General features: G+C 42.5%; 1 protein-coding gene across 3 annotated transcripts; it reads left to right on the forward strand.

Moving 5' to 3' along the window:
• Positions 1–1092: 1092 nt before the first annotated feature.
• LOC100878235 (protein FAM151B) lies at positions 1093–19168 on the forward strand. 3 transcript variants are annotated; one of them, XM_012292080.2, is made up of 5 exons: positions 1093–1225; positions 14137–14265; positions 16455–16702; positions 17009–17148; positions 17293–19168. In XM_012292080.2, the coding sequence occupies exons 1-5, from the start codon at positions 1198–1200 to the stop codon at positions 17690–17692; spliced, it is 945 nt and encodes a 314-aa protein (XP_012147470.1). In that variant the 5' UTR covers positions 1093–1197; the 3' UTR covers positions 17693–19168. The 3 variants fall into 3 exon arrangements, with proteins under 3 accessions (XP_012147470.1, XP_076389628.1, XP_003706204.1); XM_076533513.1 differs by lacking the exon at positions 1093–1225 and adding an exon at positions 5526–5916; XM_003706156.3 differs by lacking the exon at positions 1093–1225 and adding an exon at positions 5531–5826.

The following is a 19168-nucleotide window of genomic DNA, read 5'->3' on the forward strand; positions in this document are numbered from 1 at the left end:
AAGTGTAGTTGACATCGCTTTTTTATAGCACAGATATCACTTTGTGCCCGTGCGATACATACTCCTGTAGCTTTTTTATTTTATGAACTGCATTAAGTCCATTTTATGAGGCATTAATAAAAGATGATTCATGATGTCGGAGGCGGAGAACTGCACACATTTTGCAAAAAACGCTATCTTCTGCTGAGTTGCTTCGGTCATTCGCTGTTAGATAGCGTCAGTGATGATATTTTGATACGGTGTACAGAATATATATATATATACTGTGAGAAATAGTTTGGTCCGGGGATCAATAAAGATTTTCAAGCAGATTTCTGCCTTAGGCGTACTGGGACCACCTAGGACTACCCCAATTCTTGTTCGCTATTAGCTCCAAGACATTCGTTTCGTAATTTGTTCAACAACAGGTAAATGACACGTCATCGTGTATCGATCGACGATTACATAATATTCTCTGCTAACCTCTAATCCACTGCATGTAAATTCGTTAATCTTTCTAAGTGGATAATTCCGCGCCACGACAGCTAAACAAGGTGATACGGCATTGTTCCTGCAATCAGCAACACGAGCATGTAAAAGTACGGTTAATCGCGAGAAGATTTAAACCCTTATGGCAACCGGATGTTTTACTAATCACGTGACGGAAAATCGTTTGACGAAAGTTGTTAAATTTTAAGCAACACCGTGTATGTAAATTTTTCAAACCCTGTCGTACTTGGTACGCGAGAAAAATGAACATCGTGTCAGTTACGGATGAAATATGCTTGTCTTGCCGTTTGGAGAGGCAATATTGTATCCGGAAGTTCCGATCGATGTTGATTAAAAATCGTCGTCGAAGGGCACTCGAACGTATCGAGCTAGCCCCAACGTCTTTTTCAGCAACGTCGTGTCTCGAGAAGCGTAATTTCCCTCCTGAACCCGGGCGTAGAGACGCTACTCGACGCCCGATACAAACCGACGATAAGCGCGATAAAGGGAGTGCCGTATCGTTTTACGAGACGCGCAGCGTTGCGAACTACGTGCATTCAGAAAATAATTCATGCGCCGTGTAAATTATTCAGTGCAATCGTGCATTGCGAGCGGATAACCGCGTAAGTGTTAACCTCAGGGCTAAAAGGCACGCGAGCAACTATTCCGCGCGCAAAACTCGACTAATTGAATGGAATTGAAACGTCAACTTACCAGTTACCAGTTAATATGGATTTATGTTTGCACCCGAAAGTTGGTAAGCCGATATAGCGGACTTTGTTTATATTCGATATATTGCAACGAGGTTACTTTGAGTTAAAAGGGATACAGGTTTTCAGCGATTCGGAAATTTAGAAATGTACATATCGAGACATATCTGGAGGTTCATTTTCGTGAGGAAGCTTAACATGTTTGTCAGTGTACATGTACTAATTAGTAACGTATCTATCAACAAGTACCGAACGGTCTGAGAAAGTAGACTAAATTGGGCCACCTAATTGACTAATATCTGGCGTAGCAGTTGCACAACGCGAACCTAGCCTAACCCGCAACCTGTTCGAAACACAGAAAAATATGAGCCACCAGAGCACAGAAATTGTACACGCGGTGACAAGTATAGAAGAGAGTAGCAGCGAGAACGTAGAGTTGATTTGCTCCAGCTGGTGGCGAGAAGAGGAGTAGCTCGACACAAGTATCTTGGAGGCAACGAGGAATACCCCAGCGAATCGTCTAATTGTCGCGTCTACCAGCCCGTTTCGATTCGATGGAGGGTTTTAAAGGGGATATATCTCGGAGCACTCGAGTCAAACGAAGAAAAGAGGTAGAAGGGTGTCGAGCCGAGGGGCGAGATAGAGGAAGAGGAAGGGAGAGAGACGAGGGGACCTTCGCTCGCGCGACAAAGGAGAGTATTCCCCCATTGTCTCGGGAAACTCCCATTTTTCTATTGTATCTCAACAACGTCGGCCCTGAGTCTGTCTCTAGGTGGAGGCAGCGCGCACGCGTGCACACGTACACGCACACCCACCTACACACACAATTATCCACAAAGATGGTACACGGAGACAGCGTCGACCTGGAAAACTCGGAATGCACCGATGCATTTCCATTTCCTTGCTCAGCCAGCCCGGGAACGAGTCAAGGACAAGCTTCGGAAGTTATGGCCGATTTACAAGCGACCTCGTCGCCGAGCTGCTCGATAGAAACATTTTCGAGGCTTGTGTCTACAGCCCCGGAAGAGTATCGCTCGGAAACCTTTTCAGAGGTTACAGGTAGAAGCGGGATCAAGTTCGATACGTGCACGCGTGTTCGAGTCGATTGCGCGAGTAGAGAATCCATTATTTCCGTTTTAAGAATCACGAACACAGCGATCGGTTATTAACGTTCTAACGGCCAAACATGGACACTCGAACGAAATATTTGTTGCCGAAGACGACATGTGTTCGGCATACGAGCCCCAAACGAACTCCGAACGCGACGACAGGGGTCGTTCAGACGAACTGGCCGAGGGTCGAGCCAAAAACATCTGTCGAGGGTTTGCGATCGAAGGGTAATATCGAGTAGTAGCGACGACTCTGACCGTGAACGTTTTACACCCGAGGGATTATCGCCGATTTTCAATCAACTATTTTTTTCATTCGTCAACGCGATTCGAAGGAAATTTACGAGTGTCATCGAAGATACGCCCCGCGAGTTCTTATTATTCCAGAGACTCGTCAATAAATATAGATGTACACATACGCCTCGATCGAGATGCTTCGTTATCCACGGAAAAAAACTGACTCTCTTATCTGTCACGCCTCTTAACTTGAAATATCGAACTACGTTCGATTTCAACCTCCTTTTTCTTCGCGCGTGTAATAGATAAAATATTGGAACGTATCATGTTTTATTCAGATAATCGTAGTTAATCCTAGAATAGAGAGAAATTTCTGCTTTTGAGTCGTGTCTTCGAAAACACGTTTTGTTCCACCGAATAGAAATGCAAAGTGTGGCGCGAAGGTTAGCGAAGTGAAATCTAACACAGCCGCGGCATTTAAGGGTTAAACATTCGTGACTGATCCGTTGCTTTACCAGGTCACAGTTTCTCCCTGTTTTTTCCGCCGACTCTTTTAGTCATGAAACGTATTTGCTAACGCGAGTGACTTCTGGAGCGGGCGCAGGGTGGTCGTAACGCGCGAGAGGCGTTGGACGAGAAAGAATTTCCCAAGAGTTTAGCGAGTCGTTTCGCGAAGCCACGTTCGCAATTCTCTGCTCGTTTCCAGGGTAAAAAAAAAAAACTTTAGGGGAGCATCAAAAAGACCGCAATTACCACGGTTCAAACAAATACGGTAAAAATTGTGCGACGGTCATTGGAGAAATTGACCTATTAACCGGAATTGACCCTTCTTGTTCCGTCCCCTACTCTGTACACGATAATCACACCCTTTCCGACAATTTTACTTGATTTTTACGACCTAACCACGCGATTAATCGAAGCTATTCTTTCGACGAATTCTATTACGAAAACGATGCTTCATAATCTTGCAGGAATCGTGTGCGTCATCAAGATGTTGCGTGATAATATTTGTCCGATAACGGATCGTTAAATAGTTCACCTGATTGTACGACCTAAATTGTCTGACTTTGAATCCGATTGCATGGCGATCCAAAACTGACTCTGAATACGGTCGAACCGAAGAAGCAGAATACGTAATTTATGTACATCTCTAGAAGGTGTTGACTGGGTTCAATCGTAGCTTCGATTAAACGTGTAATTAGCAAGTAAAATATCTCAAGTATGTGCTAATTGCCGAAGCTGACATTCGTCTTAATTATACGTGCTTTCACGCTCGTGCAAAGAATTTCATCGAGTTTTAAATCACCGTTGTCGCCCGAAAGCGCGGCTCAAGGTATGAATTTTATTGCACGGTCGTAAAAAATAAAGGAGACTTTTAATCAAAAGAGAAAGAAGTCATCGTCAAAAATGCTTCCGCCTTGCGAATCGGCGGTAGAAGCTCGCGTTTCATAAATATACCGTTTACACAGATGTTCTTGGAATATATACCTGGCGTTTCGATCGGCGGCTATCAATTGCACGTTATATTTGAACAATTTTCTGATAAGGCGGCACCTGGCTCTCCTCGTTCCATTTTTCCGTCGGAACAACGTTCTCGTTGACTCCGTTTCGCTCTGGAGTGTACGCGGTGCTGCGAATAATCGGAAACAAAGGTCCAATCAACGAGAGCGTTCTAACTTTAAATCTAGAAAGGGTGGATGTTAATCTAGAGTGAGCGTTGGGGTAGTTCTGCGACTACAGAGAACAGGGAAGTCGATCGCTATTTCACCCTCGAAATTTAAACTCAAAATGCGTTCGAGGTCTTTAATTTTATGTCGAAGAGATCCACGTTTTCGGTTTTTTTATCGTATCTTTGGATCGTGGTTCTATCGAGTGAAAATGATAATGTCGAAAATTGAAAATATGTTCTCTCTACAGTCGTTGCTCGACGCAACGGAAATTTCCGACGGTATCGAAACGCGGAAATTGAATTTATAAAAGAACGACGTAGAGCGGAAGGGTGTAATAGCCAGAATACGCTAAACAACGTTCGCGTTGCGAATCCTTTCTTTTCCCGAAGCGACTTCTAATTCGATCCACGCATCCTGCCCCTCTTCTCATCGGGATAGAGAGAGGACAAAAAGGGGAGAGAGCCCTTCCCCTCGTACCTGCTCCCCCTTCCCACGGTCCTTATTCACCCCACGTTTCACTGACTGTCTGGGACCGTGAAGTGTCGGACACGTGTGCGTGCTATGAGTCCCGTGCAGCTCAAATTCAACAACGACTAAAATTTTAATTGACCCTTAGTCATCGATGATCGATTATTACCCGCAAATTGTTAACAAATTTATAACTAATTATTTGCCGCGCAAAAATATTCATGTACAATCACTAAAACATAATAGAGAGTGCAGCATAAATTCCTTAGATACGTTGCTATTAGGTTAAATAGTCCCATGCGGCGTGATAGTCATGATTGTGAACCACTAATGAACATACTTAGTTTGACCTGCTTGTTGATCGCAGATATGTTTTTTATTCAAGATTTTTAACGAACATGTTCTTATTGCAACTCGTTAATTTTGACGCCGTCTTAAGAAATTTCAAGAGAAATCGTATCGATTTTCCAATGAAAAGTATAGTATTTTGTGTCAAAAATATTTCTACGTATAACCCCATGTTCCAGAAGAGCATAATCATAAATATCAGTAACGATTAAACAAAATTCTTGATCAATAATAATTGTTGTACACTGTAAAAATAAAAAATATCTGGTAAAAAAAGATTTTAGTCAGCAGAAATATCTGCGTAAGAAAGTGTTGGCAAGGACTGAGCGTTAAATGAAAATAGAAAAGCAATTTAAAGCGACAAATTATTCGCGTACGAAGGCAAGTAGGAGTCCGTGAAGGGTTAACGGAGTGAAATATGGATAGAAGATCGTCGGCGGCACGCGGCAAAACGGTTTCAGCTCGGCTCCGCTCCGCTCGGCGTATTGTGTGTGCACGCTTGGATTTGGAGGATCGGTCGACGGCTCGGGACAACAGTCAGTCGTTTGGTGGCTGCCGAGTTGACCGGGTGTCGTTCAGCTAGACCAGAGAGCCGCGCCTGCCGGTTCTGACCCTCTCCCTCTCTTTCTTTTCTTCGAAGTAACCTTCGTTTCTCGTGTGCGTCTGCTATACACGCTGTTCACGCGCGCCTGTCCGTTTTCTCCTCTTCAATTTTTCTCTCTCCCTCTGTTTCTCCGCGAGAGTATACAGTGTTCGAAGGGACCATGAAGGGTGCCACGACCACCGTAACCAGTCTTCTGCTGCTCGCAGCCTTTCGTAAGTTTCTGTTTATTCAAACGTTATCGAACAAATCGTGTCGTTCGCGCTCGAAACAGTCGCGGTTGATCGGAGTGCACCGAAAATGGGGTAAAAGTGTTGAAATTTCGCACCCCTTTGCAACGTTCGCTCCGTTTACGTTTCCACGACTGCTTCTCTACTTTCTGTCAGTTTTCTCGTTCGTCACGTAAACGAAGTTTCCCGCGCTCGAATATATGTAATTACGCCTTGTCGTATCGGAGGGTGAATGTCGAACGTTTATGAAACAAATGAAAACTTGTTATCGATTTTAACGGTTTAACCACGGTGGAAGTGTTTTCATGACGAACTAACGTTTTCAATCTACGATTATATACAGTGGATATGTTTTCTGACGGAATAGGGTCACGGTGTTCGAAAAATGTGCAACCGCTCTCATAGGAATACGCTTATTTCGCTGCTCCGACTTGTCCCTGCAAATCTTGGTTCGTTAGAAAACGTTTCCACCGTGATATCGTAACTTTACGTTTGCGAAACGTTGCGAAGAGTCGCGGATCGAGTCGCTAACGATATTTGCCTTGCAATTTCGCGCGGCTCGACAGCCACGAAATTAACACTTCTCTGTTGGATTAGTTTAAAAGCAATCTCGTGACCGTATATAGATCGCGAGTAATTTTATTTGATCGAGAAATACGGTAGAAGTTTACTTTGCGAAAATGAATCTCGTTTATCTCGTTCTAATATACAAAATGTTGACTGTTTCAAGGAAATGCTGCACGAATTCGACCCATGGCATTATTCGGCCCTTAACGGGCTGAAATACTGCGCGGGCGATGTATAGCTGCCTCCGAGATCGGGTTAAATCGAGCGATAGATCATGCGATCATCCCTTAACGACCGCGAATATTGATTAATAGGGTAACCGTTTCTCGATAAGAGAGAGCGTCGTAAAGCACTCTCTTTAATTGTAATTGAACGCGATGAAAATAAAATCTTAATATTCCCTGGTGCAATAACATTGACGCTTGTTAATTCGGTAACCAGGGTCGGTTGGAAAAATCTGAACTCATCGATTGTTCGATTGCTCTCGTTCGCTTGCCGTTTCCATCGAAATATACGCGAAACGTGATTAATCACGAAATGCAAACTCACGTTGGGCGTAACCCGGTTTGCTCAGCTCGTAAAAGCTTGTTCCGCTCCTCTAGGCTACTTTCCTCGCGCTTTCGTTCCGCGTTTCTCCTCTCCACCCGTGGTGTGGCGCGGTGTGACGCGGTGTGGCGCGCCGTTCTGTTGGCATTTTCCAACTTTTTCTTTTTTCACCGAGCACCGGTGTCCTTTGTAACGCGGGTCGCTCTTAAAAATAGATTACCATTCCTCGGTTATATGCAAACGACGTGCCGCGCAAAAATAGTTAGAAAATAAGCTGTTTTTAGTGCACTCTATAGTCCTTGCTGTTCTACTCGCCTTCAAGTAGCTGTTTCGTCGGTTCCATGGAAAATAACCTGCTCTCGCTTCGTTCTATTTCGCGAATCGTTCCTTTGGACGGGCAGAAATTATCGTTTTTCCGATAACTAGTACAACGATTTTGGAACATTTTTTTCAACATTAAAGCAAGATCGTCCGATATAGATAGACAAACCAAATAAATAATTTCAGATGCTCGTCGAATCATCGATCAGAATTGAATGTCTACGAATATTCACGCACCGCGCACAAATCTGCATTCTTCGGATAATTTGTCCATGTACCTTTGACCTTTGCCACCGTTCAATCTCGTTTTATCATGAGCTGAATTAAATTCTTCTCTAGGATGAAATATCGTTGTGGCTCCGCATTCGATCGCGTAAAATTTGATATAAAATTTCGGATGTTATATTGTTACTGATCCAAATGTTCCACGAGTTTTCAGGTATCTTAAAACCACGATGATGGATCTAATCGATAACCCGTCCTCGAAGTACTATTTTATCATCGCACAAATGACAAAGAATGATTATGTGTGCTCTGAGTTTCATAACTCTGTATGTATAAGCGATAAAAACCTTGATCGAATAAGTGTTGAAACTTCCAGACACCTAGATCTTTCTGGAAATGAAAAGGATCCATTGCTTACATTTTGAATTGAATGTCTCACGCGATATAGTACGAATCCTCGAGTCGACGATACAAGGGAAGCTCACGCAAACAATTAGTGAAAAATTAATCATCGCAACGGGGCGTGTCCCGTTACGAACATATTAATAGTACTAATTAGCCTAATCGACCGTACGAACGATCGATATATACGAGATATTCTATTTAGCAACGATAAACGAGCAGCGGCCGTTAGCGGGCTAATTAACGAGACGTTGTCATTTATAAACAGAAGCACTGAAACGCGTCGCATTGGCCACGTATCGTTTGTCGTAAATATTATTCTAGATTTCTGCGAGTATAACCAGAAACCGTGTGAGTGTAGCTTTGCACGCGGCCACAGGTATTTCGTCGCAGAAAATGGATATTCGCGAAAATCGGAGGTCTTCTTGCAATCTCCTTCTGAAATTTCAGTATTTTTACAAGAAATTGTTCGACTTCGGAAAGTAAAGTAACGCAGTATGACATTCTATTTTAATAAATTTTTATAGAACGAGGAACTTTCTCGGTGAAACTTTATTTGTAGTATAACTTTGTAGAGGAAAAAGTATTCTAATTTTACTCCAAATCTTATTATATCTTAAGGAATCCATTATTTTTATTATCAAGAATTCGCTCGCTTATGTAACTGTATACATTTGAATTATATATGAGGTGTTTAAAATTTCAAACAACTAAAATAATGAAATATCACGAAGAAAGCAGATAAGATATGGCAAGACTAAGAAATATTACCTAAAAAGGAAACTTTTAAGAGTTTTAGCGCGATAATGAAGGAGCTAATTATAGCAGGAAACAAGTGTATCTATCAATAATAATTCTTTTAAAGAAGGCATTTTTTAAACAAAAATGCTTGTAAATTTATCCCTTTAAACTTGGTTGAATATAAATAAAAAGTCATACACATTGACCAGTTGTCGTCAAATAAATTGACAAAATGGACGGGTAAACGATATCCCCTTAAATGCACGAAGAAAAAAGTGGTTGTCCAAATGGAGCAATCATTGAACCGTCTGATCGGGAAGCAGGAAAATTAAATCGTACGGGAAAGAAGGAAAACGGACCACGATAAGGCATTTACTGGCTTTTAATTCCGAAACTGCCAATTGCAATCGTGGAATCGATGCGGCTCTTCTCGCAGAATCAGAACTCGTTTGCGTAAGAGAAGGTGTGTTTACCGTGATAGGTGGAGGTAGTAGGTGACTTCATTCTTATCTATACCAAGGAAAGTGAGTCATATGGTGTAATTCCCGTTAGTATTATCAGTCTCGAGGGCCGTGCGTTTCAGTTTTGACGAAATAAAAAAATACACGGGCCACTGAGAAAATATTTGCTCATGATAAAGCGTCACGCGGTTACTACACCCTTTAGCATGATATTAAATACCTGAATGCACGAAACGATTCTTCTTTTTTCGTGCGAGATAGCCGAGTTAAATACGTACACTCCGCTAATAATTATTCATTTTTTCTTCATAAATAAAAGAAAACTAGTAATTATTCGGCACTTGGTTTCATATTTTTCCTGAAAAAGAAATATCGTTCAAGTAGAATAAGAAACTGTTTGTCATAAGTTCGCACAAGGCCTGGAATTACGTCAAGATCCAGATTACACGAAGGAAAACGTGTTTTAACGTGACAAAAATTCGCGAAAGCCGTTGGCAAACGTACCAGCAAGGATTGCCCTGTACCAATCGCGATTCCCAGAATGGTATCAATCATAGTTGTCACAGATACCATGAATCTTGACACGCGTATACGAGCGATATCTGTTCATGGGAAGGTCCCGCGTTTAATCTCGCGTTACACAAACGCGTTCAACCTCGAGTCAATCGCGCGATGAATTCTGAGTAGAAGCATTCGATTCTTTCCGTTCTACCGGCAACGTTATTTACCTGAAAGAATGTGGTTTTGTCAGCAAGACCCGTTCTTTGGAAACTTTCGTCACGGCTACGACAAGATCGCTATAGTCGAAGCCATTTATCAAAGTACAGTAGCTTCTAAACTTAGCACACTGCTATCAATCTTGTCTTTTGCATCCGACACACATTTTTTAATAGCTTTACCAAGAATTTCAAGCAAATTTCTGCGGAAGATTATTGGACGATAGGCTCCGAGACCTGGTACTGAAAACTTACTTCGTTATAGTAAGGAAATAGGAACTCGATTCGTGTATACCTCGTTGTACGTAGGTGTCAAGGGTCTGTCGGAAAAGTCGACTTACGCTAGGTCAGAGATTTCCATATTTCTCTCTGCTGGAAATGTTAATTTACGATAACTGATCGAAGCTAATCTCAACGCGTAAAGCGATAATAAGGTTTCGTGTCTTACTTTCTAATAGAATTTTTTGTTCATCAAATGGACGAGCTATCCGTGTTATCGAACTCTGCAGAGTGCAAAACGTTGTTCAGCGGCGCGCATTCTGTGCAAATAATTTGCAGTCCGATATCGATATCCGGCCTATCCTTTGAATCATTCGAAAACAGACGTACAGACGCGCGTATCGATTAACCGCACGTACGCAGAATTATTCGAGCGCTCGGCGTGAAAGCTTCCGAAGACCCAAAGAGAATCTCGCTGCGCTAAAAGTTTACGATGACGTTCGCTGCTTACGAAAGCGCACAGAGAACGAATTAAGAAGCTTTCAATTTATCGCGTTCGGGGGTGAAACCCTGAATTACATCACGAATTCGTGATAGGATCAACACGAAGTGGACGGAGCGTGACATTTCGAACATTTTCTGTCACGCAGTCCTAACTAACTTCTATGGTATCGCGTAAAGCAGCTCTACCGGTTAATCCATCGCTGTATTATCCTACCGAAACAACTTTGTCGTCGTCAGGGTTGCGAACGTTTTCTTTATCGACTCGTGTTGTCTTGTCAGGACGATAACAAGACTTCGGTAAAGAAGTTACGTCGTCGTTTAACGACCTTCCGGAAGATTCTACGAGGACAGGTCTTTAAAGGTTGGTCAGTCGCGTACGTACGCGATGACGACCGGTCTTTTTATCCTTCGTAGAAATTACTTCGTGCCGTGAAACGCACAGTCGATATTTAAAGTTAGGTCACAAGGAGGAAAAAAATAAATTTAGCATTGGGTATTTACAAGTTTAACATGCTGCGTCGGAAAATATCACCTTGTTGATATTCATGGAAGTTACTCGTAGAGCGTTCTTCAACCGGCGGTACGAAATAAAATTTAATTCCGTACAATTCAACTTCGACCGAATCGTAAGCGCGTTAACGCACGAGGGTATTGGTATCGCTACTAATACGGGATGACCAACAAGCACCTATACAATTTGTTATCGCGTTAAAATGCGCTAACTTATACAACGCGTGACGATTTAACCTGTGGCGGTGTACCGCTTGACCATATAATGCTGAACAATATCACGCTGATAACCAACTTCCATTTTCTCCTGAGAGCCTAGCGTGTTCCAGGGTACATTTGTACCGAGCCAAACCGCGACGGGAATGCAAAATTGAAAATCATTTTCCTCAAAGTTGAAAGTCTCGCGCGAAGAAACTTCATCCACCCGTTGTATACATATTTACGATACGAAATGTATTTTTTAAACCGTGCGAGCAGTCCGAGGACACTTCGTGTATATTGATGCAACGTACCGAATATAGAAACGCGACAGGAATAAACGAGACCTTGATTTTCGTTGAAATCCGATCGGTACTCGACGTGGAAATTGGAATTTCCGATAGTTTGGCTGCAAATGGAAGCCGGATTCTAGCTGCCTCGATTATAGCTCGGCTATAAGTCACAGCCGTCCGACCGGCTGAGCGGACTAAACTCGATAGCAGCGTGTATCCAGGTAATTCCGGCGGAAATCCGCCTCGCAAAAGTGCAGTCTAAGCTTCGTGGAAAGTAGTCGAGAGGGCTGCGAGCTGGTTATCCGGTTCGCGACTATCATGGTAAGGAGCTGCTTTCACTTAAGAGGACGAGCCGTATCGGTGTCTCGAATCGAACTAAATGGACCTCTTCTTACAGTACCTACACGTCCTCGCGCGCCAATAAATCACGACACCTAATACCTCGATACAGAGGATGTTTTTCAAAACACCATTCGTCATGGAAGTTCTCGCTAATCGATCGAGATATTTCGAAACTTGATCATTGCCGATCACGAAGTATCTCGGATCGAACGAGACAAATGTATTCTTAATGTACGTTTTTACGCGACACCAAATTGCAACTTGATCAAGATCATCTTCCGAAAATAGAACAATCATCGGTACACTCGTTAATCGTTCGCATTTCAAAGACATCAAGATGATCATCAATTGGAATGTATGAAACACCTGTGTATTGTTCTCATGTACAAGCCAAATAATTAATGCTTCTATCGAGAAGTTTATCGACAATGAATAAAAGCTGTCGTTTGAAAGCACATCTACTTCACAGGTGAACGTCCATAACGATGGAGCTCATTAGGAAACAAAGTTTCGAGTCTTTAGCGACATTGAATTTCATCCAGCAATTTCGCTTTCATCGTATTAAATTTTACTCATCGAATCCAATGCCTCGAGAGCAACTAGTTTCGATAAACGGTCACGACGTAAATCTTAGATGTGTCCTTACGTGGATGCGAAAACGCACAAGTATTACGTAAGAATGAGGCGTTATTAAGAACTGTCGAGTCTCTCGGATACAGACGATCGATTGTTCAGCCAATTAGAGCTTCGTCGTTGTAACTCGTGCTCGTTCGAGGTCAGTCTCACCTCGCCACGGTAGCCGTAGTGGTTCAAAGAACGGGCAACAGGATAGAGAAAAGAAAGAAAGGGTCGGGTGTTGCATTTTTCTTGGCATCAGCATGGTCGACGACCGATTCTCGAACAGTGCCAACTACTGTATGGAATCGATGACTCGGAAATAAACTGGCCGGAAGTGTCGCCGTTAAACACGCGCTCCGAGACGATTTTGTGAATAGAAGCTCAGGCGTGTAGAAGTCAGGATAGTGCCACAAAGGTTTACGATAGAAGCTTAGAAGTAAGCTTTAAAAAGTTTAGTATACTCGGATCGTATCGAGTAAGCCTAAAAGTTGGCCGAAGTGGACGCCATTCTTGACTAGATAGAACACGAGAAAGCTAATTAACTTTTAAAGATGACAGTATGGAATGCTCAAGGTTGTCATAATTATTTTTTTAACGATCAAAGTTGTACGTTTTGAAGGCATTGAAATACATGTACGGTATCGTGTCATACTCGTGCTCTTGAATTATTTATAACTCGTACAGAAAGGTGGTCGATATTATCTTGTAATAATTTCCAGTCGATCATTTACATTAACAAATTGAAGTATGAAACTAATAATTAGTTACTCGTAATATTAGTAACTTGTATCGTAGTACGTCTGACCGCACGCGTCAATTTTCCCCGTGACAGTCAACTCGGTAAAAGCGTTGTAAATTTTCGTTAAGCGACGTCAGTCGACGATAACTTCCACGGCAATCAACGCGTTAACCGGTCACAATGTCACGACTCTATATACGCGATATGTCCACGGTTAAAAAAAAAGAGGGAAAATCACCAGTTTCTCTCTGGGGATTGGTAGTCGATCGACTAACGCATATAGCGAACCTTGCACGTGTCTATCGAACCGGAAACGGGTCAGTTGAAACTATTGTATCAGGAGTTCGCCCCGTATCGATTCAACCGAGTAAAATTTGCGAGCTACTCTCGCATTTTCGGCGAAAAATTACGCCTATCGTTGTGCACGATTTTCCATCGTCGCTTTAAAATTTCGAAAAAATCTCAATCGCGTTTATCGTCTACGCAGAAAGTCGGCTCTCGTACGGTCGGATCAATAAAATCGTAAGGGAAGAAACGTTTTACGAGGGAAAGTTCTATCAAGTCGTGCATTGTTCGGTTATTTTTACGAGGAAACGATCCCCCGAAATAGCGAAGAGCGTAACGACGGTAACGAATAAATTGTGATTATCGATCTCTCGTTGTACAACGAGGCTCGAGAAGTAGGGCGAGATTCTCCGCCATCCAACCCCTTCCACGAAAACCTCGACGGATCCATCCAGCCCCGCAGCTTCGCGAGGAATTCGCAGTCCGCTCAATTACGAAGCGACCGACCCCGCCGAATATTGGGTCAAAGGTCGAGGGAGCGAATTAATGCGGAAGGTCGTGTCCTGTTCAGCATTCGGTAATGGCACACGACGTTTCACTTGTTACAGAAGCTGCCATGTGCGATGTCAGCACGGATCCGAAGAGCTACTTTCCTCAGATCAAAGGCAATTTGACGCAAATCGTCTGGGCCCATGCCGTCAACAGTCAGGCTGATCTCGCCAAGGCGCTCGAATCAGGTAAGCGAAACTCTATTCTGATCTACGAAATGCTAAAGAAATTGTAATTCTCGAAGCTTTCGATATTATCCACGCAACATCGATTTATACGAAACACGCACGCGATCGTAAGCGTTTAGAACGTAAAAGTTATTTATCCTTCGAAGCCGATGCAATTTCCCGATGAAACGTAATTTATGATCACTGAGTCGTTGGTGGAAACGCTTTGAAGTTCGTTTTATATCCGAGCGCTTTGTAAAGGTAGCTCGAAATCGCTGAAACAGCTTTCGTATTCAGATTCCTATCGTCTCGCTCCGTCGTCTTTAATATCGTCGCAATGGTATCTCGTTATCGAGCAACATAGAAATTTAAATCGTGTCAAAAGTTCGTGGCCGAACTACGAACGTTCGTTCGAGCAACATCGCACCGATAATTATCGATTGAACTATCGTTGGTCGAGCTGTCACACGAGTAGAGAACGATGAGATTGAACTTTCGATGAAAAATTCATTTCCTCGGTTACTTTCGTTACGTCGTTCATTACTCTTTTTCCTTTCGATCTCCTACTTCCGACGCATTATTGGTTAACGAACCCCGTACTGTTCGAGCGTACAGACGTGTCGTGACCTTTTAAAAAACGATCCTCTCTGTACGCCACGCGATTCTACTCCATTTACGATCGCGATTAAATATTAGCTGCCTCAGAAAGTTCATACGGTTTTCGAACGCTATAAACCTGTAGGAGAATTGGTCCGGTGCCATTAGGGAGACGTTTGAGATATACGGAGCGACCAGAAAGTAGGCGGTAATACAATGCTTTCGGTTATACAACGAGCGGTGATTCAACACGTGGCGATGCATCCCGCTATCATACGTGTACTATACGATCGTGCTAACAGCAACTTTCGGAGGGTACCTAATATCGTTTGAAACATATTCGTGCGCTCGATCCAAGGTCATTGGGTGGAATTATATTTAGGGACACGCTTCGTCGTCGGACCGGATGTTCGTTCGCGTAATTAAAATTCAGGAAGCCGATACGACAGTCGCACGGTCACGTGGGAAGATTTTCGAGAAACGAATCGTCGGCATTGGCTGAATCTCAATGAGAATCGAAGAATGGTTGAAGCTGCCTTAGAGGAAGGTCAGTCCTCGGGTACGGACGGCCTTGATCCTCCAATCCCGTGATTGATCGCGTAGTTGACGACGAAAACAGGACGTACGAATGTCGGATCCATTGCTGACTGGCCTTTGAAACTTCGCCTACTAATTTTTCAGCGACCGCGTTCAAGACACGTCACCGTCGTTGCAGTTACGACTTTGATTAATCAAAAAAATCAGACCAAGGTACCCGAGTCGGAAAACCGTGGAAACTCGACTTTCTAGCATCGTGACCGACTTTCAGAAGCTACAGGCTGTTTCATAACTTTTGCTACTTCTTACGTTTGTCTTACTATACCGCTTAAGAATTAAAGTCATTTTCTAATTTTAATATGTTTCAATATATTTCGATCATATTAAATTTATGGATACAGCTAGTAATCTCCGTGCTATAAATTATAGCGGGTCCCGACAAAGCTTAACGCAACGTAAGTTCGTGTTATCTATCTTCAAAGCGAAATGCAGATGCAGCGAAGCATCCTGTATTAAAGTGTTGGTCCATCGCTGTTCCAAGCTTCAAATTTATGAGACACTCGGTCGAGAAGGCCAACGAGGTGCGAAGGGTCAGAGGGTTTTTAGAGCCTCCTTCAACCAGCGAGGGTCTAAAAAGTTGTACTTAACACTGACAGAGAAAGTTGAATTCATCGTTGACTTCCTACCTCTTTAAACGTGATCGATATTCGTTGCACGTGTCTACGACTACTGAAACGAGCAGATTTTCTATCTCTATTTCTCTCGCTCTTCGCGTCTTTTCCTCGCTTCTTCGCCTTACGCTATTTGTGCTTGGTCTGTAACGCGCGTAAAATACCGAACGTATCGTTGAGTTGCTGAAAGAATGTATCGACTAAAAAAAGTCAATTCTTCTGGAACTCGATTTGACATATTTTCTTTTACTTCGTATACGTCGGTAACTCGTTTTTTCCAGTTTGCAATTTAAGTTGCTACGAGCGACTTATGTGTAAGGCGAAAAAGAATATTTCCTTGAGACTTTACACTTTAAAATGACCTATGTTCGATAAATTCGGAAAACTATGTTTTGCTTTGTTTAGCTGAAATCATGATGCTGGAAGCGGACGTGGTACTCGGAAAACATAATTCGAACAGCAGCAGCACGAACACTAGTCAGACAATACCGATAATGGCTCATCCACCAAAAACCGAGAGCGATTTGTCGCTGCAAGAATTCCTCATGGCCGTGATCGACAAGAAAAACGTGAGCAAGGGCATCAAGTTAGATTTCAAGACCACCGATGCCTTCAACGCGAGCAAACTTATCCTGGATAATCTTCGCAATGACGTACGTAGTAGTATCCCTACTCGCGTATATTTATAGTCTTTGCTTCTGGATCTTTGCGAAGCTTTTCCCGATCATCGTTCGACCGATCAACACGATACAAGGATATTTTCGAAACTTTGAACGTTATATTTTTATATACGTGCCCGAAGAATCTCACTTTTTTCTCCGTTGTAAGAAACTATAAAAAGAGTGTGCTCATCGAATACGCAATTAAAATTAGCCTAACGCGTCTAATACTTGTCCATACTTATTTTATCTCGAAAGACGGATCGGTTCACGGACTAACTTAGAATTACTCGATTTCAGATGAAATTCCCCGTGTTTCTTAACGCGGACATTCTTCCTGGACCGCTGAACGCGAACGCGACGCCGGTGGATGCCAAGCAGTTTGTGTCTCAAGCGAAAATGGTGCCCAATTGCACGTTGTCTCTTGGATGGACCACCAAGTAATGTCGATAAGATCGTTAAAATTCTTTTTATTCGCTGCTTAACTAACTTCCTCCCTTCCGCAATGTTTGAACAAAGAGAAGTCTTATTTTTTGAAGCGCTCTGTATAGCCGGCATAACGCGATCGTTGCGCTCTGTTGCAGCTACGTGTGCAAAAACGACAGCACCGATTGTTGGTACACGGAAGAGCAAGTGCAGCAAATGATCGACCTCGTGAAGGAGCAGAACGTGTCTCAGCCGATAACTTACCCTGTAAGAGCCGGTCTAGTCGCGAATAATGTCACCACGATCAAGTCTCTGCTGGAGAAGAGTTCCAACCTGAACAAAGACGTAACCCTGACCATCTGGTCGAGCGATGGCGACACGGTGAACGCGAAAGAGTTATCCAGCTTGATCAAGGATGTCGGCGTCGAAAAAGTGTACGTCGACGTACCAAAGGACTTGATGGAGAAGTTGAACATCTCGGCAGCGTCCAGCATCGGTGTCACCGCGATGACAATGGTGGTGTCTTTGATCACCGTCTTCATCTCGACGATCATGTGAACAGCTCGAATCGTATTTTCGTAATCGTTGGCGAACAGAAGGAAGTAGTATCTACTTCTGTTTTTCGACGGAAGACAGAGAAATCGCGAAAGAACGGAGATCGGCGGGATGAGATTAAAATTAAAAAAATGAAAAAAAAAGCATTCTCGATGTGTAACGATCGCCTCGATCGAATCTTCTCGCTAGTGTCTCGATCGTGATCGATGTACTTTTTAGCGTGTAAGCTTATTCGCAAAAGTTTTTTCTAAGTATTTTAAGGGAGCTTTCTTAGGATACGATTCCTCGCGCCTGACGGAGAAGCCTGCTTTACACTTGGACCATGTATTTTTTTCGACATTCAGAGACAGTTAACTACGCGTATTTCTTTGAGAATCGAACAAATTGATTCGGTAATGCTCCGTCAGTTCAACTTTAAAATGAAAACGAAGAAATGGAGTAAGATATAACATACCATTGAAAACGAGCGTTTCGATAAATCGGTATTAACATTTTACCGTCAACGCGTTACAAAAATTTGTCTACATTAAGCTTTATCGTTAGTGAAATATTTTCTAGTAGTATTTATAATTAATATTCTGCTTCTTTCCTCGTTAAATCAGTATTCGTGAAAATTGCAAAGATCTCTTTCTGCAGCATTTACCAAACGCAGCAAAATATTAAATTAATCGGTGTAAAGGCGATATTAAACGTATTATAAATGTAATATAATCGTAATCTTCCTTTTTATAATTAGGTATTAGAATTTCATTTTTCGTCCCGTTTGTAACATTCGACTTAAATCTCTTGCGTGGAATTGGGCTTGTTAGGAACGTGTAACGATCAACGAAAATGTATTTATACGCAGCAGAGACGTATAAGTAAACGGTAACGTGTTAAAGAATCACCGATTGCTCGACTTGAAATTTTATTGAAACGATTCATTAACATATTTTCTTGTACGCTTTAACGTTAGAACAACCGACGTTAGTCGTATCTATACTCTTAATTATCAAATATAGAAACAAGTAAAGTAAATTGTTGAGAAGAATCAAAATACATATCGATAAAATCACTCTAATTTACTACGCAAGATCCAAAATCCGCGATTTTACCGAATTCGGTTGTTCCAGCGTTAAAATACGAATTGTCTGATACTTGCAACAACGTTGCGCAAGTATAAAAAATTGTAATTCTGGCACCTGTATCGCACCCCTCTTGCACCGATTCTATTTTGTACAACACCTGTGTCTAAAAAAGGGAAAAGAAAGCTACTGATAGCGTGTGTTATATCGTACCTCTTTAGTGTTCACCGACGTATCTCCTGTACCTGCCTTTAACATATCCGAGACATAGGTGCAGAACAAAACCGTATTAGATTCTTACGTAAGCCAGTAACGTTGTATATCTGTAAGCCAAAGCATCGCGAACGCGTAATACGGTGCCGATGCACCGCGTTTGATAACGAAACAATAAAGCCAAATGTGCAAAAGCTAACAA

The sequence above is a fragment of the Megachile rotundata genome, chromosome 7 (genome assembly GCF_050947335.1).
Source record: "Megachile rotundata isolate GNS110a chromosome 7, iyMegRotu1, whole genome shotgun sequence".
Classification (NCBI taxonomy): domain Eukaryota; kingdom Metazoa; phylum Arthropoda; class Insecta; order Hymenoptera; family Megachilidae; genus Megachile; species Megachile rotundata.